This window comes from Salvelinus sp. IW2-2015, linkage group LG14, assembly GCF_002910315.2.
Source record: "Salvelinus sp. IW2-2015 linkage group LG14, ASM291031v2, whole genome shotgun sequence".
Lineage (NCBI taxonomy): Eukaryota > Metazoa > Chordata > Actinopteri > Salmoniformes > Salmonidae > Salvelinus > Salvelinus sp. IW2-2015.
In genome coordinates, this window is record NC_036854.1 from 15,382,897 (window position 1) to 15,403,960 (window position 21,064).

General features: G+C 43.0%; 2 protein-coding genes across 3 annotated transcripts in view; one reads left to right on the forward strand and one right to left on the reverse strand.

The window, feature by feature from the left end:
- LOC111972940 (midasin) overlaps positions 1–8,523 on the reverse strand; it is a 46,354-nt gene extending 37,831 nt beyond the window's left edge. The window contains 17 exon segments of the mRNA XM_070446554.1: positions 14–117; positions 352–566; positions 697–757; positions 876–1,024; positions 3,259–3,371; positions 3,489–3,584; positions 4,079–4,160; positions 5,071–5,264; positions 5,464–5,578; positions 5,674–5,777; positions 5,909–6,040; positions 6,208–6,417; positions 6,614–6,806; positions 6,906–7,013; positions 7,170–7,394; positions 7,649–7,875; positions 8,241–8,523. Coding sequence (XP_070302655.1) covers positions 14–117; positions 352–566; positions 697–757; positions 876–1,024; positions 3,259–3,371; positions 3,489–3,584; positions 4,079–4,160; positions 5,071–5,264; positions 5,464–5,578; positions 5,674–5,777; positions 5,909–6,040; positions 6,208–6,417; positions 6,614–6,806; positions 6,906–7,013; positions 7,170–7,394; positions 7,649–7,875; positions 8,241–8,336 — 2,424 coding nt within the window. The 5' untranslated portion in view covers positions 8,337–8,523.
- A 58-nt stretch (positions 8,524–8,581) lies between these two features.
- On the forward strand, positions 8,582–19,478 carry casp8ap2 (caspase 8 associated protein 2). Of its 2 annotated transcripts, XM_070446553.1 has the most exons (11): positions 8,582–9,034; positions 9,733–9,832; positions 11,072–11,149; positions 11,305–11,408; positions 11,548–11,622; positions 11,924–12,039; positions 12,258–14,671; positions 15,251–17,368; positions 17,432–18,134; positions 18,244–18,343; positions 18,491–19,478. In XM_070446553.1, the coding sequence occupies exons 2-11, from the start codon at positions 9,778–9,780 to the stop codon at positions 18,548–18,550; spliced, it is 5,823 nt and encodes a 1,940-aa protein (XP_070302654.1). In that variant the 5' UTR covers positions 8,582–9,034; positions 9,733–9,777; the 3' UTR covers positions 18,551–19,478. The 2 variants fall into 2 exon arrangements, with proteins under 2 accessions (XP_070302654.1, XP_023856585.1); XM_024000817.2 differs by having other exon boundaries at positions 15,251–18,134.
- The last annotated feature ends 1,586 nt before the right edge of the window (positions 19,479–21,064 follow it).

The window sequence follows — 21,064 nt, forward strand, 5'->3', positions numbered from 1 at the left end:
GGTAAACCATTACCTCCACAAAGGCAAAGACCAGTGTGGTCTCACAGGCTCTGATCTGCTGCTGGGTTTGAGCCAGCCTCACGGCCAGGGCTTCCCACTGGTCCTGCAGCAAGGCAGCTGGAGGAGACACACAAAACCACACACTGAGAATAGCCTGAGGCAACACTCACATCGCTGTCACAGTGAGAGTAAGGCTAAGCTATTCAAGATGACAGGGGTTTAAGGTACTTCTGTCGTTGTTCCCCAAATGGCTCCCTATTCTCTAAACAGTGCACTACTTTCGACCAGATCCCCAAGGGAATAGGGTGCCACTTAGGACACAGACAACACCTAAAAAGTGTGTGACAGTACCATTGTTCTTCTCCTGCAGCTCCGACTTGCCGAGGGCCGACTTGCAGACGTGGTCCATGAGCTTGAGCAGGTCCGGCCAGCGCTTGCCCCTGAAGCAGGTCTGCACGTGGCCCAGGAAGGTCAGGTTCTGCTTGCGGGAGTACGTCTGGGAGAACACGTCCTCGAAGGCCTCACGCAGGGGAAGCAGGATCAGCTTGTGGTCCACTGGTTTATACCTGCAGATCGGGGAAGAGAATATGCGCACTCAGTACCAACACGGGCATTTCCCCAGTCTGAATATGCTGGTATGGGTGAAAGGTCATATAAGAAGAGGACTAGCTAGGTCTTCTATTGTAATTCACTTACCCTCCTAGCAGGTCAGCTGTGTCGCTCTGCTGGTTCATATTCACCACCCGTAACCTGTGTCCTGGAGAGCGAGGAGAGAGGGAGCGAGGACAGGAGGCGAACAGAGGTGGTGGTTAGTGGCTTCCCATTGTACCATGTTGTCTGTGAGAGGAGCTTCCTGGCAGTGTTGTGTGTCTCACCAGTGAGTCCAGCCAGGTACTGCACAGTGGACGTTTTGCCCGTGCCCGTCTCGCCAACCAGGAGGATGGGTTCCCCCTTGGTAACGCACACAGCTAGCTGTTCCAAAAGCACCGCAGAGGGTCGCGTGGCAGCAAATGTTTGCTTCTCGCTGTAGACATGGAGGCACACATATATATATATATATATATATATATATATATAGGTTAGGTTATGCTTTCAACATGCAAATGCATAAAACAAGGTCAAAAGACCAAATAACACATTAAATCAACAAATAGGCCTATTCTATCTTATTGCGTGAATTGCCGATTGTATTTCTATTTAGCACATGCCTTTCAAAAACAAATGTGCATTTGCTTTTTTCCGAGTTTTAGAGCCGGGTACAATAGATCTGATAGGTTTGGAAAGGAAGAATCCACATGTTTTTAGTCATATGCGGAGGCTTGGAATATTTGCTGGTTTATCATAGTGTGTCGTTAAAGATGTCGGATCTTAATTTGACCCCTTTCGTCGCAGGAGGAAAATAATCCTTCAGCGGGAGGATTTGAATATCTGAAGAAATATTTAGAATTTGGTTACGACATGATTCCATGTGTTATTTCATAGCTTTGATGTCTTCACTATTATTCTACAATGTAGAAAATAGTACAAATAAAGAAAAACCCTTGAATGAGTAGGTGGGTCCAAACTTTTGACTGGTACTGTATGTCGAAGGCAAGCAACAGGCAGAATAAATTAACGGTTTCCTCAGTGCATGTGTGGTCCAGTGGTTACAGCCACTGACCCTGGCACACATATGCCAGAGTCGGCGTAGGTTTGAAACCCGGCCCACTGCCCTTTGACTCATGGTTGAATGTCTATTTTTTACGCATTCATTCCGCGTGGTTACAGGGTTAAAAGAGAAACAACTCAAAAAGGTTAACAGTTTAGGCATTCATTCCGAGTGGTTTAGGTTGGAACTATGGTTTGGGGAACGCTTAAAACAAAATACATTTAAAAAAACGACACGCCTATGTTCCATCAGTATTCTTAGTGCCTGCTGTAGCATTGTGGTCTAAGCAGCGCACTCCAACTGCGAGCCTCATGAGTTCGCGCCCAGCGCTGGGCGATATAGTGCCGCATACATTAGGCATACATGTAAATAGCATTAATTTAAGAAGTAAAACGAATATTCTAATAATTTACACAAAGAAAAATGCTTCAGCTCAACAAAATCGTCTTTCGGTAGGCTCAAATGCATAAACATCTTGACAGCGTTACGAAACATTAATACAGGCTTTCACACAATACAGGCTTTCAATCCCACGCCTAAGACCAAAACTATATTGACAAATGATACACAGACTATGAAACGTGGACGAGCATCCACATTGGAGGAAATGTTATCGTTCTACAGTACCACTATATCTGTCAATCAAAAAATCTGCTCATCAACTAGCTTATCATCGTTTTTTTTTTTTTTACACCTTTCAATATGTGACAATGGATAGGCTAACACAGGGCTCTCCAACCATGTTCCTGGAGAGCTACCGTCCTGTTGGTTTTCGCTCCAACTGAATGAAGTTAGTTACAACTGGGGTTGGATTGAAAACCAACAGGAGGGTAGCTCTACAGGAATGGGGATGGAGAGCCCCGGGCTGACGGGTAGCCTACAGAATGTAACCTATTGGAATATAATCAAATAACAAGGGATCTATTGCAACCATTGCCTGTTAAAACATCAACACGTGCTAGATTTCCTACTGTGACAATTTACCCGACACTTCGTGAATGGAAACTAATGTTGGTGTAGCCTATTGTTATTATTTTATTTGTTTCCTATTTATGTTATCCAAAAGTGTCTGGCGTGGTAATTTCTTAGCAGGATAAAATATAAGGGGGTAAAATATCCCTGGACTGTCCATATTTCAAAGGTGTAAATAAATCAAGTAAATCAGGGGAATTTAGTTATTTGTGCCAGAAGGGTGTGGGCCGGAATCGAACCCACACTGACACCTTTTCCGGGACTCAATAGGCTCATTTGAATTCCCTGATGCAGCAGGAAAATTCCCGGCAACAAAAGCGTGATCAAGTTAAGATCCGACATCTGTAGGGATCAATTAAAAGTTTATTCCATCAACCAGCGGGGAGTCTACTTGGCTGTTCCCCAGGTTGGGTAAGTGTTTGGCCTGGCACAGTGACTATATTGTGTAAAACAGAGAGATTACGTGCACATACTGGCAGGGCTGGCAGCCTGACCCAGTCCGTTCCATAAGCCCCAGCTGCCAGCCAAATAACTGACTACTAACCCTTATGTGGCCGGCTACTTCACTGGCTTAAACAAATTGCGATGCATCAGATGCCACCAAATGTTATTTTAGGTCACACAGTTTGCTGACTTACTTGCAGATGCGGACCACTTCATTCTGCTTCCGTTCCAGGGTCACTCTGCCCACCGAGGCCTCCAACTCCGTCCCAGAGATGCCAGGCTTGTACATCTGGCAGAAATGTGCGGCCTGAGGGGCACACGACCATCACGTCGACAGTCAACAGCAAACAGTCACAATGTCTGAGTCCCAAATGGCCCACCTTGTCGGGCAGTGGCCCGTCATTTCCAGTGGTGCTGCACTTACCTTCTCTTTGGAGATGTTGAGCTTGCTCCCGATGACCTCAGCCATGCGTAGCCTACTCTCTGGTCGGGATAGCATGGCCGTGAAGCAGTCTAGGGCCTAAAAGGGGGGAAAGCCACAAAACAGTACATTAAAGAAGAGCAGGGGGGGGGGGGGCAGTCAAACTGTTAAATGTTTCTGAGACTGTTACAGCCTCATAGATTTTTCCATTCAAAGATACATTGTGCTATGCCAATGAATCTATCCATAGTCTATCCTAAACTAGCCTTGTTCAACCATCCTGAGCAGCAGTACATTCTGGTTCACGAGGCTAACCCGAAACAGCTATGAAAAAGTGTTAAAGACATCGAGTGCTAGCGCAGCTGCAGGATTTTCTTTCCGAACCAAGATTGGGTTATAATCTAATCTAATAATAGTCTCTATAACTCCTCAGTTCCACACAGAGTTCTAGGTTACAGAGTGCCTGATGATCAGTGGTGAATAATGATCTCTGATTTAAGCCGGTTCAAGCCAGAAAGCTTCATTTGCAAAGTAAATATGGCAGGTGGGCGATAACATTGCAATGCCAGCCTATGCTGTGACTCGAGGCTTACCTCCAGAAAGACATGTTGAGCGGTGGCAGACGAGGTGCTGTCAAAGTTACTGCTGATCCTATCACACCATTTCAGTAGGTCTCTGTAAAATATTGTGCAGAGGTTACATAAATATGACAATGATAGACAGAGGAGTTGGCTTAAGGACACTCGGAGCAGGCTAGATACAGATCTCGGAGGAGGCTAGATACAGATCTCGGAGGAGGCTAGATACAGATCTAGGAGGAGGCTAGATACAGATCTAGGAGCAGGCTAGATACAGATCTAGGAGCAGGCTAGATACAGATCTAGGAGCAGGCTAGATACTGATCTAGGGACAAGCTAAGTTTTGCAAATGAAAAAATACATTCAGTATGTAAGTTTATTGCATTGATCCATGCAGCTAAACCATATACCACATTGAAGAGGGCCACAGAGGCCGTATGGAAAAGCGTGCTGCCAACAACGAGGGATCTCCTACAAATGAGGGGGTCAGGCTTGAACTAGTTATCTAATGATAAGGGCTGTCCTGGTGTGACGTCTAGCATTAGTGAAACAAGCTCTATAGAAAGACGGGGCCAATCAATGGGCCATGGAGCGCAGGCCGCAGCACCCAGTGGAAAGCGAATTAAAGTCCTGAGGGCTGGCTGGTCATCTCATCTCCCAATAGGCCGCAACAGAGCCAAATGTAAACCACACAACCTTCCTCTGCTCTGGGACACGTGGTGGGATGGATGGGGCTTGCTGGGTTTGAGCTAGCCGTTTAAGCAGGCAGAAATACAGCCAGTATGACACGTTTTGCATTATATGAAGGGAAGAAGCTCAGATAAACATTAAAACATGAAATGACCCTGGGTATCGATAGAACATCACTCAGAGACGCAACAAAACTATTTAAAAAAAAACATTCAAAATGGGTAAATCTTTCCTTTAACCGTTTTTTCCAAGCTTCAACATGTACCAGTTCTCAAAATCTCAAGATTTAAAAATGTTAGCATGTTACTGGGCATTACCTCAGGGACAGTCCCCTCCCCTCAAGGGACGTGGTCTTGCCTTCCAGCCTGTGATGGGACACCTCTGGGGGCTGCAGGCTGTCTGTGTGGCCCAGTGCCACCGGGTCAGGATGACTCTCCCCAGTCAGCTGGCAGTAAATATCCAGGAGGCGCTCCACAACAACCGTCAGGTTAGGGTACCTGCTCACCAGAACCTGCACAGACAAAGAATAACACTACTGGTAGCTTCAGGGACTTCTTTAGTTTAGTAAGGTTAAACGGAATCAGTGTACTGAGCATTATGGGTACCATAGTACATCATGCTACAGAAACTACGCTTGATACAATGGTCAAAATATAAAACGACAGGAAATCCACGTGGACTCCGTTTGATCAAGTCCTCAGTCGTCTCACCTTCTTCAGTTCCTCTCGTGCCATATTTCCCATCTGCAGTTTAGTCCAGTACTTGTCCAAGAGAGCTGCGTGGGTGTTCTGTGGTCTGTACCAACCTCCGGCACTGTGGAACATCCTACAAACAAACACAAACATCAGTTAGTTTCTGTGTTTAAAAAGAGGATGACATTTATAGAGTCACACATGGGCCACATATAATCATATTCTTACCTTCTCGTAGCAAAGAATTGGAAGCCTGGGGCCACTTCGACGCAGTCCTCCCGTCCTGGGATCATCAGCTTCTTATTCTCCATCAAGGGAAGGAGTACAGATATCTGCAAGGCATACAAACTCATAGGATGACATACTAGAAAATACCTTGTAGTCTTGAACCCACTCCTATGGTAATAACTGGACAGGCCACTTCATGTAATTCCATGTGTGATTCAGGTGTGCAAATACCCACCACATCTAGAGGAGCATGGTCAATGTCCTCCAACAGGATCCAGTGTCCTTTAGAGACAGCCTGGGTCAGGGTGCCTGGCTGCCACACAAACTTCCCTGGGATATCAGTACAGCGATACATCCCGAGCAACATCTGCAAAAATACAGCAAACAGATTAGACAATTCCTATTTGCTACCGTTGAAAAAACGTCAGAAAACTCTGAGGTTGAGGTCATACTAGTGTCATTGGACTCTCCCTCTATATGGACTGATACCTAAAATGATTTCATAGGTTGCCTATATTAAATCACTGCTCTTACCTTGCTGTCAGTTTGATCCCCAAGTTGGACTTTGAGAATCTCTGGTGTTTTGGTGTGTCCGGTCACGGCAGCCAAGAACTCCACCAGTGCAGTTTTACCACATCCAATGGGCCCTTCCAGAAGAACAGCCTTCTGGGATGCCACTGCCATGGCCAGTCTCCTCAGGTTGCGACAGGTCGAATCCACTAGCACCAGATCCTTTAGGTTACCCTAGATTTTAAATATATTTACACGAATCAAATCAACACTACCGATGTTGTTTGAACCATATATCAAATCCACTTTTTCAAATAACAAAACTATAAAGAATTTGATGGAGACTCCCTATTAAGTTTGCTTTTTAGTCTAGGACTAGATTTAATCTGTGTCCAGGAAATCGCCCCTTAATTTCAACAGGAAGTCTTACCTGTTCTGTCTGTTTGGGGGCGATCCTAGGTAGCACCACCCCACAGACAGCCACCACAGTCTGGGACAGGTCTTCTGACACCACCTGACCCCGGGTGAATTTGTTCCCCTTCTCCTGGTGCCACATCACAGTGCCCTGATTAGCCAGGACCAGGGCCTTCTCTACCTCAAACTGCTGAGTTTCCTCCAGTGACCTAGATGTTTATGAACCGATACAAGCAAAGGTTATAAGCTGAAAATGTAATTCATGCACTTGCAACAGATTGTAATAATAGAAACAGAAATTAACCTACTTTATCTTCATGTGCTGAATCTCGTCACTCGACAGCACCTTTCTCAAAAATATGGTTTTCTGATTGTCAGTCATGTGGGACACCAGGGCCAGACACTGGGCAGTGTAACTACATGGGAAAGAATCCAGACGACCGCAAGTTGACTTCACATGATCAAACAGACGGTCGCAAAAGCATCAATCAAAACATTCAGCCCGTTTCCGTAGTGCGAGGCAGCTTGAGAGAATAGACACCGTGAAAACGGTAGACAAGGTAGATACGCACCCTCGAACCATGATGTCGCTGGTGAGCAGTTGAGAAACACACGCACTCCAGTCCCAGAGGACTCGGAACTTGGCACAGTCGCTCTGGAGGAAGCGGAGGGTAGCACCCATTAGGTCCCGCAGCTTCATCCTCCTGGGGCCATACTGGACAGACGAGGACTCTTCACTGGTGAAGAAGAGCCTCTGGAACACCGGAGGGGCATCGTTGAAGTACCTCGCAGCAAACCTAAGAAAGAAAAGAGTGTAACAGCTTGGAAGTAGTGGTTGAAGTGGGCCGGTAGTACTGTGAATTTTCTACTGCTTGAGTACAAGCCCCTCATAAAAAATACCAGCACTAAAATACAAACTCTGGTACAGTAAAAAATAAAGTGAGTATTGGCAGCTTTTTCATGCCACTTCAAGCACTTAGACGAGAATAGAAAAGATAACTAGTGTTTAGGAAGTGTTCGTCACGTCGGAGATCACAGAGGGTTCACTTACGCCTGTGCATCGGGACTGACGCCGAGGAGTTTGCTGAGCGCCACACACAGGCGCTCGTGGAGATCATGGTTGATTCTGCCGTCTGCTTTGATCCTCTGCGCATTCCTCTCCAGCAGGTCCAGGATCAGCGGCCGGAGGTGGCGGGCGAGCAGCAGTGTATAGTCCTTCTCCAACAGCAGCTGAGACAAACATACCAGAATGCTCTGTCTGTCCTGCTGGCTCCATATCTACAGACAGACAGAAAGACATATCAGGTGAAAGTCAAGATTGACATTGAATTCATTAGGACTTTCCAGGCAACTGTAGATAAGCATTGGCTAAGTCTATACCCTCCAATCTCAAGGGACATCCATCAATGTAATGTAAATAGCGTCCTGATAAAAGACAATTGTAATTGGGTCACATTTGCATTCATTAAGATGGTGTGTAGGCGTAGTGCAATTTCTTGGATGGTTAATAAGACATCTAATCTATGCATATATAAGATGGTGGAATATGCACAGATAGGATGCATCACCTATCAATAAGTCATATAAAAGAGACATATTACAGACACTATGGTTTTAATAAGTCTAGGAGAAATATATCTTACCTGTTTAGTTAAATACTTGCTGAGTTCGTTGTGACTTTTGTCAATATGTCTGGATATGGTACCAAGTGATGACAGGCTCAATTCTAAATTTTCCATCGTACCATTTGTCGTTTAGAACAGAGAGATCCACAGCGAAATGTACGATAATGGATAAAAACTGTAATAGATTGTTATATTAGTCGTTGACCAAATCGTGAGGTACATACATCACTTGTCTGTCTAGGTTGAATCACAACACAGCAAGCACGTTCCCGTTACTGTTAAAATCCAGTCCACATGTGAGTAAATCAGAAACACTTCCGGTTCGGGCGATTGTCCAAATGATGTCGCTTAGATGACGCCATTGGAAGCGACAGGCATACCTACTTGAGATAGATGCTTTTGCTTTGGATAAATCTAAACAAATTTCATAAAAGACACCCAAGAGCACAAATAGAACAAGGACATAGTTATAAATATACTTACTGGGAGGTTCCAATTAAAGATTATTCACAATTTAATAACAACGTTTTCGAGGTCAGAAACTGTGGTGTCCTATGATTAGAAAGTGTTTTATTGACTTTGGCTTTGATTGAGTCTGGCCTAAACAATAGGCTGCTTTAATTTAATCATTTTATTTTGAACGCTTGAAAGTCCCGGAAGAGGCGCTGCATGTGTCTTGCAGAGACCGCGGGAAAATGTCGTTATTTCCTGCTCCCTGAAGAAGGTTGTTGGGTCGTCGCGACAGTGATTGTAAACAGATGATAAAGCATAATAACATGCTAAACAACATTCTTAGAATCGATTTTCACATGGTGAGTAGATATTTTGCGTAAATTCACATTCCAAGGTTTTTTCATAATTTAATGTTCCTCCGTGTCTTGAGTTTGTAGATGGTTTTGTGTGGGTCCCATAGCTAGCTAACGTTAGCTGGCTTGTGTCAGTCCGCTAGCTAAAGTAATATAACGGTAACTATATTGTGGCTGTGTTATTCCATCGTATCCTTGCCCTTGGTGCATGTAACGTTACAAGGAGCCGACATAGCTGATTTTAAATTTGCTCAATGAACTACAAACATAATTGTTTTGTTAACTAAATGACTGGCTAACTAACAAGCTTAATAGCTACTCAATCTAGGGATTGGTACTAGTTAGTAGCTACCACCAACCCAGCAGAAGCCCTTATGCCTTCCATTCCAGCCAGAGTAACATGTTTTGTAACGTTATGCTTCTTAGATCCTAGGTAGCTTGCTAGTTGACATTAGGCAGCTTACTGTTAATAACTAGCTACAGTAGTTGACATTAGAAAGCTTACTGATAATTATAAGAGCTAGCTAGTTGTGTGGTCATGCTACAAGCTAACTTACTACTTTTAAAATCCAGGCATTAGTCTCTAGAAGGTCCAAATGTTTTGCTGATCACTTTTCCCATCGAACTCACAAATGTCAAGATATCTGGACTCTTTTGCAAGTAATGCATGGCTTGCCACACAAATGATGCATCGTTTCTTCCAGCTACTTCCAGGTACATCTCTGAGCCATTGATTGAGCATCAGGAGAATGGAGGGGGATTTGATGGATGAAGTGTATGGTGACCTCAGCCAAGACCACCATAGTGAGTACAATGCTATAACCTATTTCACTGTCCATAGATGGTGGATTTTTTTTTATTTTTTATTTCACCTTTATTTAACCAGGTAGGCCAGTTGAGAACCAGTTCTCATTTACAACTGAGACCTGGCCAAGATAAAACAAAGCAGTGCGACCAAAATCAACAACACAAAGTTACACATGGGATAAACAAACGTACAGTCAATGAAACAATAGAAAAATCTATATACAGTGTGTGCAAATGTAGTAAGATTAGGGAGGTAAGGCAATAAATAGGCCATAGTGGTGAAATAATTACAATTTAGCATTAACACTGGAGTGATAGATGTGCAGATTATGATGTGCAAGTAGAGATACTGGGGTGCAAAAGAGCAAAAATAAATAACAATATGGGGATGAGGTAGTTGGGTGGGTTATTTACAGATGGGCTGCTGAAAGACATGGTCCACTTCCCTGAAGTACACTGAACAAAATATAAATGCAACAATTGCAAAGATTTTACTGAGTTACAGTTCATATAAGGAAATCAGTTAATTTACATAAATTTATGAGGCCCTAATCTGTGGATTTCTTATGACTGTGAATACAGATATGCAGTTGGTCACAGATACTTTAATAAATCCCCCTAAGGTCGAACATCGAATTAGCATAATAATAAAAACAATCCCCATAAAAATCTGTTTAAGCTAGAGATATTTTTTTTGCATTGGATGCGTCTCAATCCGCCGTATCTGCCTATGCCGCACTTCCACATCTGCGGTGAAAGGTGACGGAGCTAGAGCAGTGTTTGTCAGCCCGTGAGCTATCCCTAAAATCGGTCTTCTCACAAAATTGTCTGTACCTGAGAGATGTAAACAAAAGTGTACACAAAAATTGAGAGAAGCTTTTTGTGCATATGGAACATTTCAGGGATCTTTTATCTCAGCTCATGAAACATTAGACCAACACTTCACATGTTGCGTTTTTATATTTTTGTTCAGTATAGTTACTGCCATGAGTTGATCTGAAATTCTTATTGTATACCTGTTCTGTCACAAAGCACTCCTATGGAAAAGTATGAATTCTCCTATTCTCTCTTGTATGGCTCGGGAAGGGTCATGTCTTATGTGGATCCCTTATTACATAAGCATATTATCTGTACTGTATACAATAATGCAAGGCATTTCTACAGCAATGTTATTCCATGTGATGAAATTACAGAAGTGCAATATGTGGGTAACTTTGCCTTACTTTTACCCCACAGACACCACAGCAGCTTTCAATGAAGATTCTGTGGATATTTATTTTGGTTTAGAAAGTCCAAAGATGAATTCAAATTCAGGTAAACGCCACTCAAACATACACAGTGGTTCTTTACGAGGTGGTCTGAGTCAGATAGGTGTTTTTTTTAGAAGTAGAAAAGATACCCGCGTTGCTGTGTTCTCTCAGAATATGAGAACTGATAACATACTTTGTATTTGTGCGATCTTATTACAGAAAGGAACTACACACTCCTCTCACCACAGAATCTGAAATATATGGACTTATATGAAGAAATCATAACAGAGGAACAGCAGGATAGAGAGTCTTCCTACAATGAGGTTTGTACCATAATGCTTATCCAATTCATGTATGCAATTTTATTTTATTTTTTTACCACCCCCCCGTTTGTCTTAAATGGAATGCTGGTACACAGCTCCTGTTCCCATTAGAAATGAATAACCATCTATCTCATTACAGTTGAGGACAAGATTCAATGCAGCACAAAGCCAAGTTGATGAGTTAATGAGAAGGTTGCAGCAGACTGAAACACAGGTTTGTAATAGAAAGTCTTAAGTGTCACTCATGTATTTGTAGTACCCCTTGAAATATGAGGAAAATACCCAGTACTTGAAATGACTGGATACATTGACTTGAATTAGATTGTACAAATAAAAATGTTCCATGACAATCATGAATGTGATTCTGTCGTGATGAAAGGGCTAAATTGACAAAATTATTACATAGATTATCTCATTTACATTTTTAGTCGCTTAGCAGACGCTCTTATCCAGAACTAATTACATTACAGTTAGTGTTACCACTTACGTGCTTGACGTGCATTTTCACTTTGAAGAATACAACGCTGAACACCGAGAACAGCCGTCTGAAGAAGAACATCTGTGCGCTCATCAAAACAGCTAAAATGGAGGTTGTGCGGAAGGACGAGGAGATAAATAGGTTGAGCCAAAGGTAAGTGTCTTGAACCTTCGTACTTCATATACACCTGCGAAGTGGTAACTCGTAGTTGGCAGGGTACTTACAGTTATTTTAGGGATGTACATCTCCAATGGGGACAGGCAAGAATGAAAAATACACTTTTTCTATGTGCCCGTTAGGTAAATGTATACTTTCTATGACCTCTCTCTGTAAATCTCGGGCATGTGAGTAATTTATGTTTAAACTTTTAGTTTCAGGCCAAGGAGGGGTCCTGTAGTTCACCATCAATCTCAGATGAACTGCCTGAGAAATCAAATTCCAACCAGACAGAATCCTACGGAGCAGTCACAACCTAGCCAACCACAAGTTCCAACCAGACTGAATCCTACGGGGCCGTCTCCACCAATCCAACCACCGGGTCCTAGAAAGGATTGTGTTGTAAAGGATCTTAGCCAGCTCCTCTGTAAAGACAGAGATGTGGTCCACCCCCTTCTCCCTCCAACCCCCTCTGATGCAACAGTTTTCCGACCACCTCTTCTTGATGCAACAGTTCTCAGACCACCTCTTCCTGTCACTTCAAAGACAGCTAGAGGAGATTCAGAAGCTCTCGTGAAACGCACTGTTAGTAGTTCCAGCCAGGACTCTGTGATTAGACACCCTACACGTGAACTTGGCCCGTCAGACGAGCCGAAACAAACCAAGCACAGAGAAGGCGGAGGTGAAAATCCCAGGCTGCCCGACTCAAAGGAGCAGCGGAAATGTAACTCCAAGTCAAGCAAATACCCTCGTCTCTCAGATGTTGAAGTATGCAGGAGATCAGAGCGGGCTAAAAATCCAACCTCAGACATTTTGCATTGCAGTGCTTCCTCTAACCGCACTTCTGAAGGATTGTCTAAAGATTGTGCAGCCTATCAATCAAAAGGTTCTAGTCGGCATTATAAGGAGCTCAGGCGTGATAAGGATGATGATAATAGGCATAGTAGAAGTACTAAAGACATTTCCTCTAACAGAAAGCACGCCTATTTGAATCAAGCCAGTGTCACTGAACGATCCAGTGAATCTTTTAATCGCAAGGGAGGGACAAGTCCTCCAAGGGACCATCGAAGGAAAGAGGAGAGAAGAAGAGAGGATGAGATCAGAAAAGAAAAGAATAGATCAAAAAAATCAGGAGAAAGAAAAAGCACTTGTACAGAGAAAAGAAGAACAAAGGAAAGTGACCGATGCAGTACGGACGTAAGTAAGGACAAGACAATGGACAACAGTAAAGTCGGGGGGCAAAAGACAGATGAGAAGTCTGAATTGCTTCCATCTGAGGCTAAAGTGGCCGAGAAAAGCTCTGTAGAGGAAAACGGTCCAAACAGAAAGTTAAGTTTCATGGAAACTCTGAATCTTACCCTGTCACCAGTTAAAAAACCAAGACAGCCTGCTGAAACCAAGGAACAGGAGGGCACACCACCTGAGGAACTTCCTGACGACCAGTCAGCGGAAGACAGCGGACAGCCTGATCTAGACGAATTAATAATCTTAGACGAAATCAACAGTAGTGTGGTACAGTCCTCTTCAGAAATCTCAATGCCTTCAGAACCTGAAAGTATTAACCTTAGACATACAGACAAAGAACCTTGTCAGGATGCTAGCAAAGGTCTGGCTGAGGCCACAGTGGCCAAAAAGCAACCTAAGTGCCAGTTAGAAGTGGAAGACACTATTGTCCAAGATGTCTCAGAAGGTAGGCCTGAGCTGCCGGAGGCCACAGTGGATCAGAGGACTGAACCCACCACACCAGAACCTCTCAGGAAGATTTGTGTTTCAGCTCGAGACTGTGACATTGTTTTGAGAACTCCACTGAAATGCAGACCTGAACAATGTGCCTCTGCAAATAACATTTGTGAGTCTGAGGATTTTACTGCTGCTGCTGTCACTGCTACTACTGTTACTGGGAATTGTGGAAACAATTCAAATAATGGCACTGGCCTATCTTCTAACGGATTTACCCCTGACCATTCAATGGAAAATGAAACTCCCAGTGCTTTGGTCTGTAAAAGTCAAGCTGTTGAAACAGTGACACAAGTTCCACCTGCTGCTGCTGTCTGTGTGGGAAATCCTGCTGTTGAAGGTGTTCCAGGAAAAGAACAATCGGAATCTCTGCAATTGCCACTGCCTGCCTCTGTTATTTCAAATTCTAGTCTAGATGTGACGGCGGAGGTGCAAGATATTTCCAAGCATGGTGTTTCCAGTACGATTAGCATGGAGGTAATTCCAGAGATCTGCATTACATCTGAGATCGTTAATGATGTCACAGAGATACCTCTGGAGTGTGTGAAAGAGAAAGCTGTTGTGGAACAAAGTTCACCGTTGAGCAGTATTGCCGTGTCTAAGGTGAGCAGCACAACAGGAGAGGTTGCACCATCAGCACAGCACAACAGTGGTTTGTCACAAACACCAAAGAAGTCCCTCAATTCTGAGCCAGAGAATGAGGATGTGAATGTCGAGACCTCTAGCTCCATTCCATTGGCCCATGATGAGGACTCGATGAGGCTTACACTGAGCAGCCTTAAAGGTATTCCAGATGCCATCAGCCCACTCACAAGCCCAGTCCGTCCAATGAGGAAAAGCCATCAGCCGCCATGTCACAGCAAACCTGCTTACGTCAAGAGTCTTCGCAAAGGTAAGCATCGCTTAAATGACAATTTTGCCACTTCAACCTCGTATACATTACAGCACCATACCAGAGTCTACATGTACATCTAAGGCGCGTTTGTATGATCTGTTGTTAAAAAAGATGGGAAAGGTCCTAAAAAATGCTAGGATTATTAGTTAAAACATTTCTTTAAAAACGTTAATTTTTCAAAGTCGGCAACGAGTTTCTAGCCAGAGGGGAGAGTATTTTCTTGCTCCCCACATCACAGCGAATCTCAGGTTTAAAATGTTGCAATTTTTGATGATGTAATCGGGTAGAACTTTCAAACTTTGCTTTCACATGTAGACAATGGTATTGTCCTGGAGATAATAAAATGAGGTTGAAAAGTGGTGGAGTTGCTCTTTAAGATATGTCACTATGGGTATGGTTAAGATTTTATACATTTTCTGAAAATGTTTCATTATTGTCAAAGTTTAGAAGATGCAGCAATAGCCTATGTTTGTAATCATCTGCCTAATTCCATGACACTGAATTTACTTTGTCAACATAGGCCTACAGGTTATGCCTTTTACTTTGCTAATGAAACCAAAATATTGTATTTGACAGAGTTGACCAGTGCTGCTGGGGATCCCAATTCAAAGAAGTTGGATGTGAATATGGAGAACAAGAATCCTGGCCTCTCCATTGCAAGTGCTACACAACAAAATGTGGATTGGGCTTCTGTCCGTTCTTCCAGCCCTGAGGATGAATTGGAAGAGGGAGAAATTCTTAGTGAAGGGGAAGAACCTCCAATCACGCCAAGTTCTCCAGCCAAAACGGTTAGACCCACAAGCACTGTTAAAAGTCAACAAATTCCCAAGTCATCCCCTAGACTTTCCAAGAAGTCGCCTGAAGAGCAAGGGAATTCTAAACTCCTAAGTAAAACCTTGAGTTCACCAGTTGGAAGCCCCATGTCAAAAGCTCGCTATAAAACTGTTCAACCTCCGTTACCCAAAGCTGCCTTGTGTACCGTGGAGGAGGTTATGGCCATGTTTGTAAAGATCCGCTATGCGTGCAGGAAAAAGTACATGAAGCTTCGTTCAACCTTCTCTAAGGAACGCTTCTGCGGTGTTATGGACATGTCCCTTGACTCTTTTACAGACTTTGTTGATAGTGTTAGCTTCACTAAACTATGCAGCCAAGAAGATGACCTCAAAGTGAAACTGAAGAATAACATACTGTCTGTTTTGAGTAAGTTATCAAATAATGGCATTGTCAACCGCATCTTTGACCAGGAACCACTTAATATGAAGTCGAAGCTGTGGGAATTTGTGAATGTGCAGTTAGACTTCTTATTCAAGGAAATTCAGACTGCTCTGAGAAGTGTTTGCAAATCCTCAAATGGAAACCAGTCTGCAGGAGCTGAAAAAAGGGACTTGAGTCTCTCCAAGCAGCCAGTGAAGTCCCCCAAGCAGCCAGTGAAGTCCCCCAAGCAGCCAGTGAAGTCCCCCAAGCAGCCAGTGAAGTCCCCCAAGCAGCCAGTGAAGTCCCCCAAGCAGCCAGTGAAGTCATCGGTGTCCACAGCCTCTAAACTTAAAAGACCGCAGGGAGCGGTACAAAAAACGAATTGTGTGTCCAGAACATCTGCAAGTAAAAGACCGCGAGAGGAATTAACAGAGTGTGTTGAACCCAACATAAAAAGAACCAGGGCTCAGACTCTCCCCCCTTGCAAAACCGGTCTTGGAAGAGGCAAAAATATTAAAATGTCATTTGAAGAAGATAAGGAATCAGAGCCTCAAACCTCAGATCATCCTCTTATGCAACCTCCAATGCAACCTCCTTTGCAACACGGGTTAGAGATCTTACCATCAAACAGCTCTTCATCTGTTGAGAAAACAGCAGCCTATGTTCGCCGGCTGTCTCAAAATGGCTCACTCCATGACAAGTCTGACTTCGAAATCCTCACAGAACAGCAAGCCTCCAACCTAACATTCAACCTGGTGACAGACTCCCAGATGGGAGAGATCTTCAAGTGTCTCTTACAAGGGTCTGATCTGCTAGAAACTAGTGTCTCAGCTGGCGACAATCAGGGCTGGCCTCTTGGTACTCCTCGCAAAGGAGAGCGCTTCCGAGGCGTTACCACCCCAAGCAAAGTTGGTACCACAACCAAAGTTGGTACTCCCTCTAAAGTCATTGCCACATGGTCTTCTATTTCACCTTGCAAGTTTTCCTCTCCAAATTCAAAAGTCCAAATTCCACTAAATCCAGCTCTGTTGGATGAGAGTTGCATGTTAGAGGTGCCCTCCAGCCTACCAGAAGACAAAAGGACATCACAGTCCAGTGTGTTCTCGCAGAGATCTTATTCCATTTTGGCAGAAGATCTGGCTGTCTCCCTCACAATTCCTTCGCCTCTCAAGTCTGACAATCACCTCAGCTTCTTGCACCCAGCCAACGTGGAGCCCACGTCTGCTCCAGATAGTGTCATCAGTGCACACTTCAGTGAGGATGCTCTTATGGATGGGGAAGATGCTACAGAGCAGGACATTCACCTTGCCCTGGACACRGACAACTCCAGCGGTGCRTCAAGCGGTGGTGGCAGGACYAGGGAGGCTCCTGTTAACCCCYTGTTTCACTTCAAGCCTCACTTGCCCATGCAGGCAGTAGTGATGGAGAAGTCAAATGATCATTTCATTGTGAGGATACGGCATGCAAACACCAGCCCAGACATCAACTCCAACAACTCAAGTGTCAACTTCACCAACCTAGGCATCAACTGCACCAACCCAGGCATCAACTGCACCAACCCAGGCATCAACTTCTCCAACCTAGGCAACAACTCCACCAGCCTAGTGGTCAAGCCCACATGCCTAGGAGTTAAATCAACAAGCCAAGGAGTCAACTCTTCAAGCCCAGGAAGTGTAAAATCTACCTACCCAGGAAATAACTCCACCAACCCAGACACAAACTCAAGCTACCCATGTGTCAACTCCACAAGCCCACAAGTCAACTGCACCAACCCAGGCATCTACCCCACAAGTGCAGACATCAATCCAAGGGCTGTCTCAAGCCCTCAAACACCACCAGGAGAAGAACAACATGGCAAAGACAAAGCTCATCCCACAGGAAAAACTCCTTCTAAAACCCATTTTTCAGAGGCCAGTCCTCCTTTCTACCTTTCCACAAGCACCGAAACAGCATCTGCGCTATCTTCACCATGCCTCACCATCATAGAAGACACACCGGAGAGAGACCACAGCAAGGGTAAGACCGGGAAAAAGAGGACAAAGCACCATGTTGAAATGAAAGCAAAGCGGCCTAAAAAGGAGGTGATCCCTGAGAAGATCAAGCATAAAAAGAAGTCCTCAAAAAGTGCCAAAGGAAAGGAGACTAGAAGCTCCAGGAGAGAGAGAAGTAAAGTCACTACTCCGCCCCAATCTACCCCATCACCCAACAGCCTGTCTGCCAAGAATATCATCATAAAAAAGGGTGCAGTGGTGGTGACTTGGACAAGGTGAGTTGGTTTTAACATGCATGCCTTTTTGTTATGTACCATCTGCATGTTAGCTGTTGGAGAGTCTTCGTGTCATGATTGTCGCTAAAACCATAATTGTCTTTTAAAGGGATGAAGACCGAGATATTCTCCTCTCGCTGAAGATGAAAGGTGCCTCTCCGGGTACTTTCTCTGCCCTATCGGAGAAGATGAACAAGACACCCGCTCAGGTATGTCTTTACCCATTTACTGTGTTTGGAGTTTCTTTTTCATAGTAATGGAATTTTATGTTTTTTGATATGAGACTAGTAGTTATTGCTGAGCATTAATGTCGGTTCTGTATATTTGTTGAGTTTTTTTATTTTTTTATCTTTTAGATTGCAGAGAGATTTTCTCAGCTGATGAAGCTTTTTAAGAAGAAGAAGATGGCAAGTTGACTTTCCAGAATCGTAGAATTTTTCTTTATTCAATGACGATTTCATGTACTATGCTTTTTTTAAAACTCAGATGTTGCAAGGTCAATGCTCGAATTTCCCAGTTGACGAATGAGCAGAAGCAGATCATCTGAATTTGATCCCTGTAATTGATGGCCTTGGAACAGATGAAGGCCAAATCAACTAGATCTCAAACTGAAATGTTTTTTTGTGGGGTGGTCAGCATGGATCAGAATATCCTTGAGGTAACATCCACACAGGCTTCAATGTATCATCTCCCCACAGCCTAAATTAATAAGCTGTTTTGGTACATCTGCTGATTTAGTGGATTTGTAAGGTATTTTTTATTTTTGTTGCGTTAAATCTAATCTACCATATTGATCCTGGGCAATATCCCATATCAATTTCACAACTCTTAATATGCCCCAGCAAGTTTATACCGTATGAGTTAAACACTGCAGCAATCATACATGTAATTGACACATTTTAGCAGTAAATGGGGAATTGTCTCTAATACTTTTATGGAGCATTGCCGCATGTAATAATGTTACTTTTTATACAACGTCTGGGGGGGGTTGTTTGGAAATAAAGATTGGAACTACAATTCAGGTCACATTTATATCTTATTTCATGCTGTAAGGTCACATGGCAGAAAGTACATTTTACTGTACAGTATGTCAACAGTATTCTATTTTGGATATATATTGTACTGACTTCAAGATGGTCAGTTAAATTAATAAATAAGGCGTACATGTTCCATTTTTATGTACGATTCAAGGTGGTATGTTTCTAGAAATTAAGGATTTTAAAGGGAACATTTCTCGACATAGATTTTTGGTTGGTTGGTTTTGGATGAGTGACTACCTGGTTAACAAATGTACACTGTATATTGTACATATTTTGGTTTTGTAAATAAAGTGTATTTATTTAACATGGTTTTGATTATTAATGGTAATTGAACTCAATGACTACTTACCACCCGAATGAGTACAGCATATTTTAGGCACATTCTCAACTGCTGCTTAGGTTTTATAGCAACGGGCAGCATATCTTCTGGCCAAAAGTATAAACGCTTAATGGTCATAGTTCAGCACTTATTTTTGCTGTAACAGCTGTCATGGGATATTGTTCATTAATAATTAATCCTTCTGGAGGGCAATGTTTCAAGGTAATACATGCTCTAATATAAATATCCAGAAACTGGGCCACGAAGTATGGGAATTGAGGTCAGTGCCTAAGGATGTACTTGCCTTAGCTCACTGAAACAAAGTTGAATGAAGTTGGTTATAGCAGAGTGATTGTAAGGACACCTCTTTCATGAGAAATCAGTGTCATGGAATGGGATCATGGGGTTAGACTCACATTTGGGTGTATTAAAGGGATATTTCACAAAAATATGTTTTGGATTACTTACCCTGTAAACAGTCTACGGAGAAGGTATGACAGCAATCCGGGCTTTGGTATTGTTTAACTGGCCACTAATGTAGGTAACATTGACTTGCATTGGATTTGTACCACAAATGCTAAAAAGTTAGCCTTTGAAACAGCCAGGTAAACAAAACCAAAGCATAGATTGCTGTCACACCTTGTCCATAGACTGCTTATAGGGTAAGGAAACCAATATGCCATGTTATAATTTGGGTGGACTATCCCTTTAATGGTGGCTATTGCAACCACACAGTACCACGCAATGTAAAAGTAAGGGTTCAATACATTCCATAATTAATTTTTCTTTCTAACAATTAAAATGATTAAGTGACCTCATTTTTAGGAATCTAAATGGGCTACTAAATATCAATGGAAACAATGTGAATATGTTGTTCTAATTGTGTCATCTGTTATAGTTTTCATTTATTTAATTAACAGAACTTTTGGGGAGGTCTGTTGGTTTGTTGCCAGACTAGTCCAGTGCCTCAAATAGCCCATCATGCAGTGAACTATGAGATGAGGCATGACTCATTGATCATTCTGTCTGGGCTAATAGATTGTTCATTTTGACTTGGTCATTTGAAAACATTTAGTTAGCAGATTTAGATCATATATAAACATAAAACCAACATACAGTAAAGATAAAAGCTATTTGGAAAGTAAAAATAGCATGCATTTGACATGTATTGACATTCAAAGCTAGGCCATGAGCTGATTGGCACTACTGGTAACATTACATGTCCTGCTGTGTTGTGTCCTGCCATCAACAATTGTGTGGTAAAACAAGCCCCAGGCCATTGTCCAGTCGCTTGGTGGATCGATTCTCGCAATCTATGAATCCTGCTTGCAACAGATTGGAGATACACTCACTATAGCGATGCTCAGAGATGGGTCGCCTATCTCTTCAATGGGTGGAAAGGTATTTCTGAAGCAAGTGGAACACACAACCTAGTTGAAATGTAAGTTATTTCTTACTCTTAAATCCTTTATTTTTGATATTGCATGCTTGAACAGTCTACATTTGAAAGAGGACAATTGCATTGGAATCATGAAAAATATACACACTAAACTATGAAAAAATTGCTTATC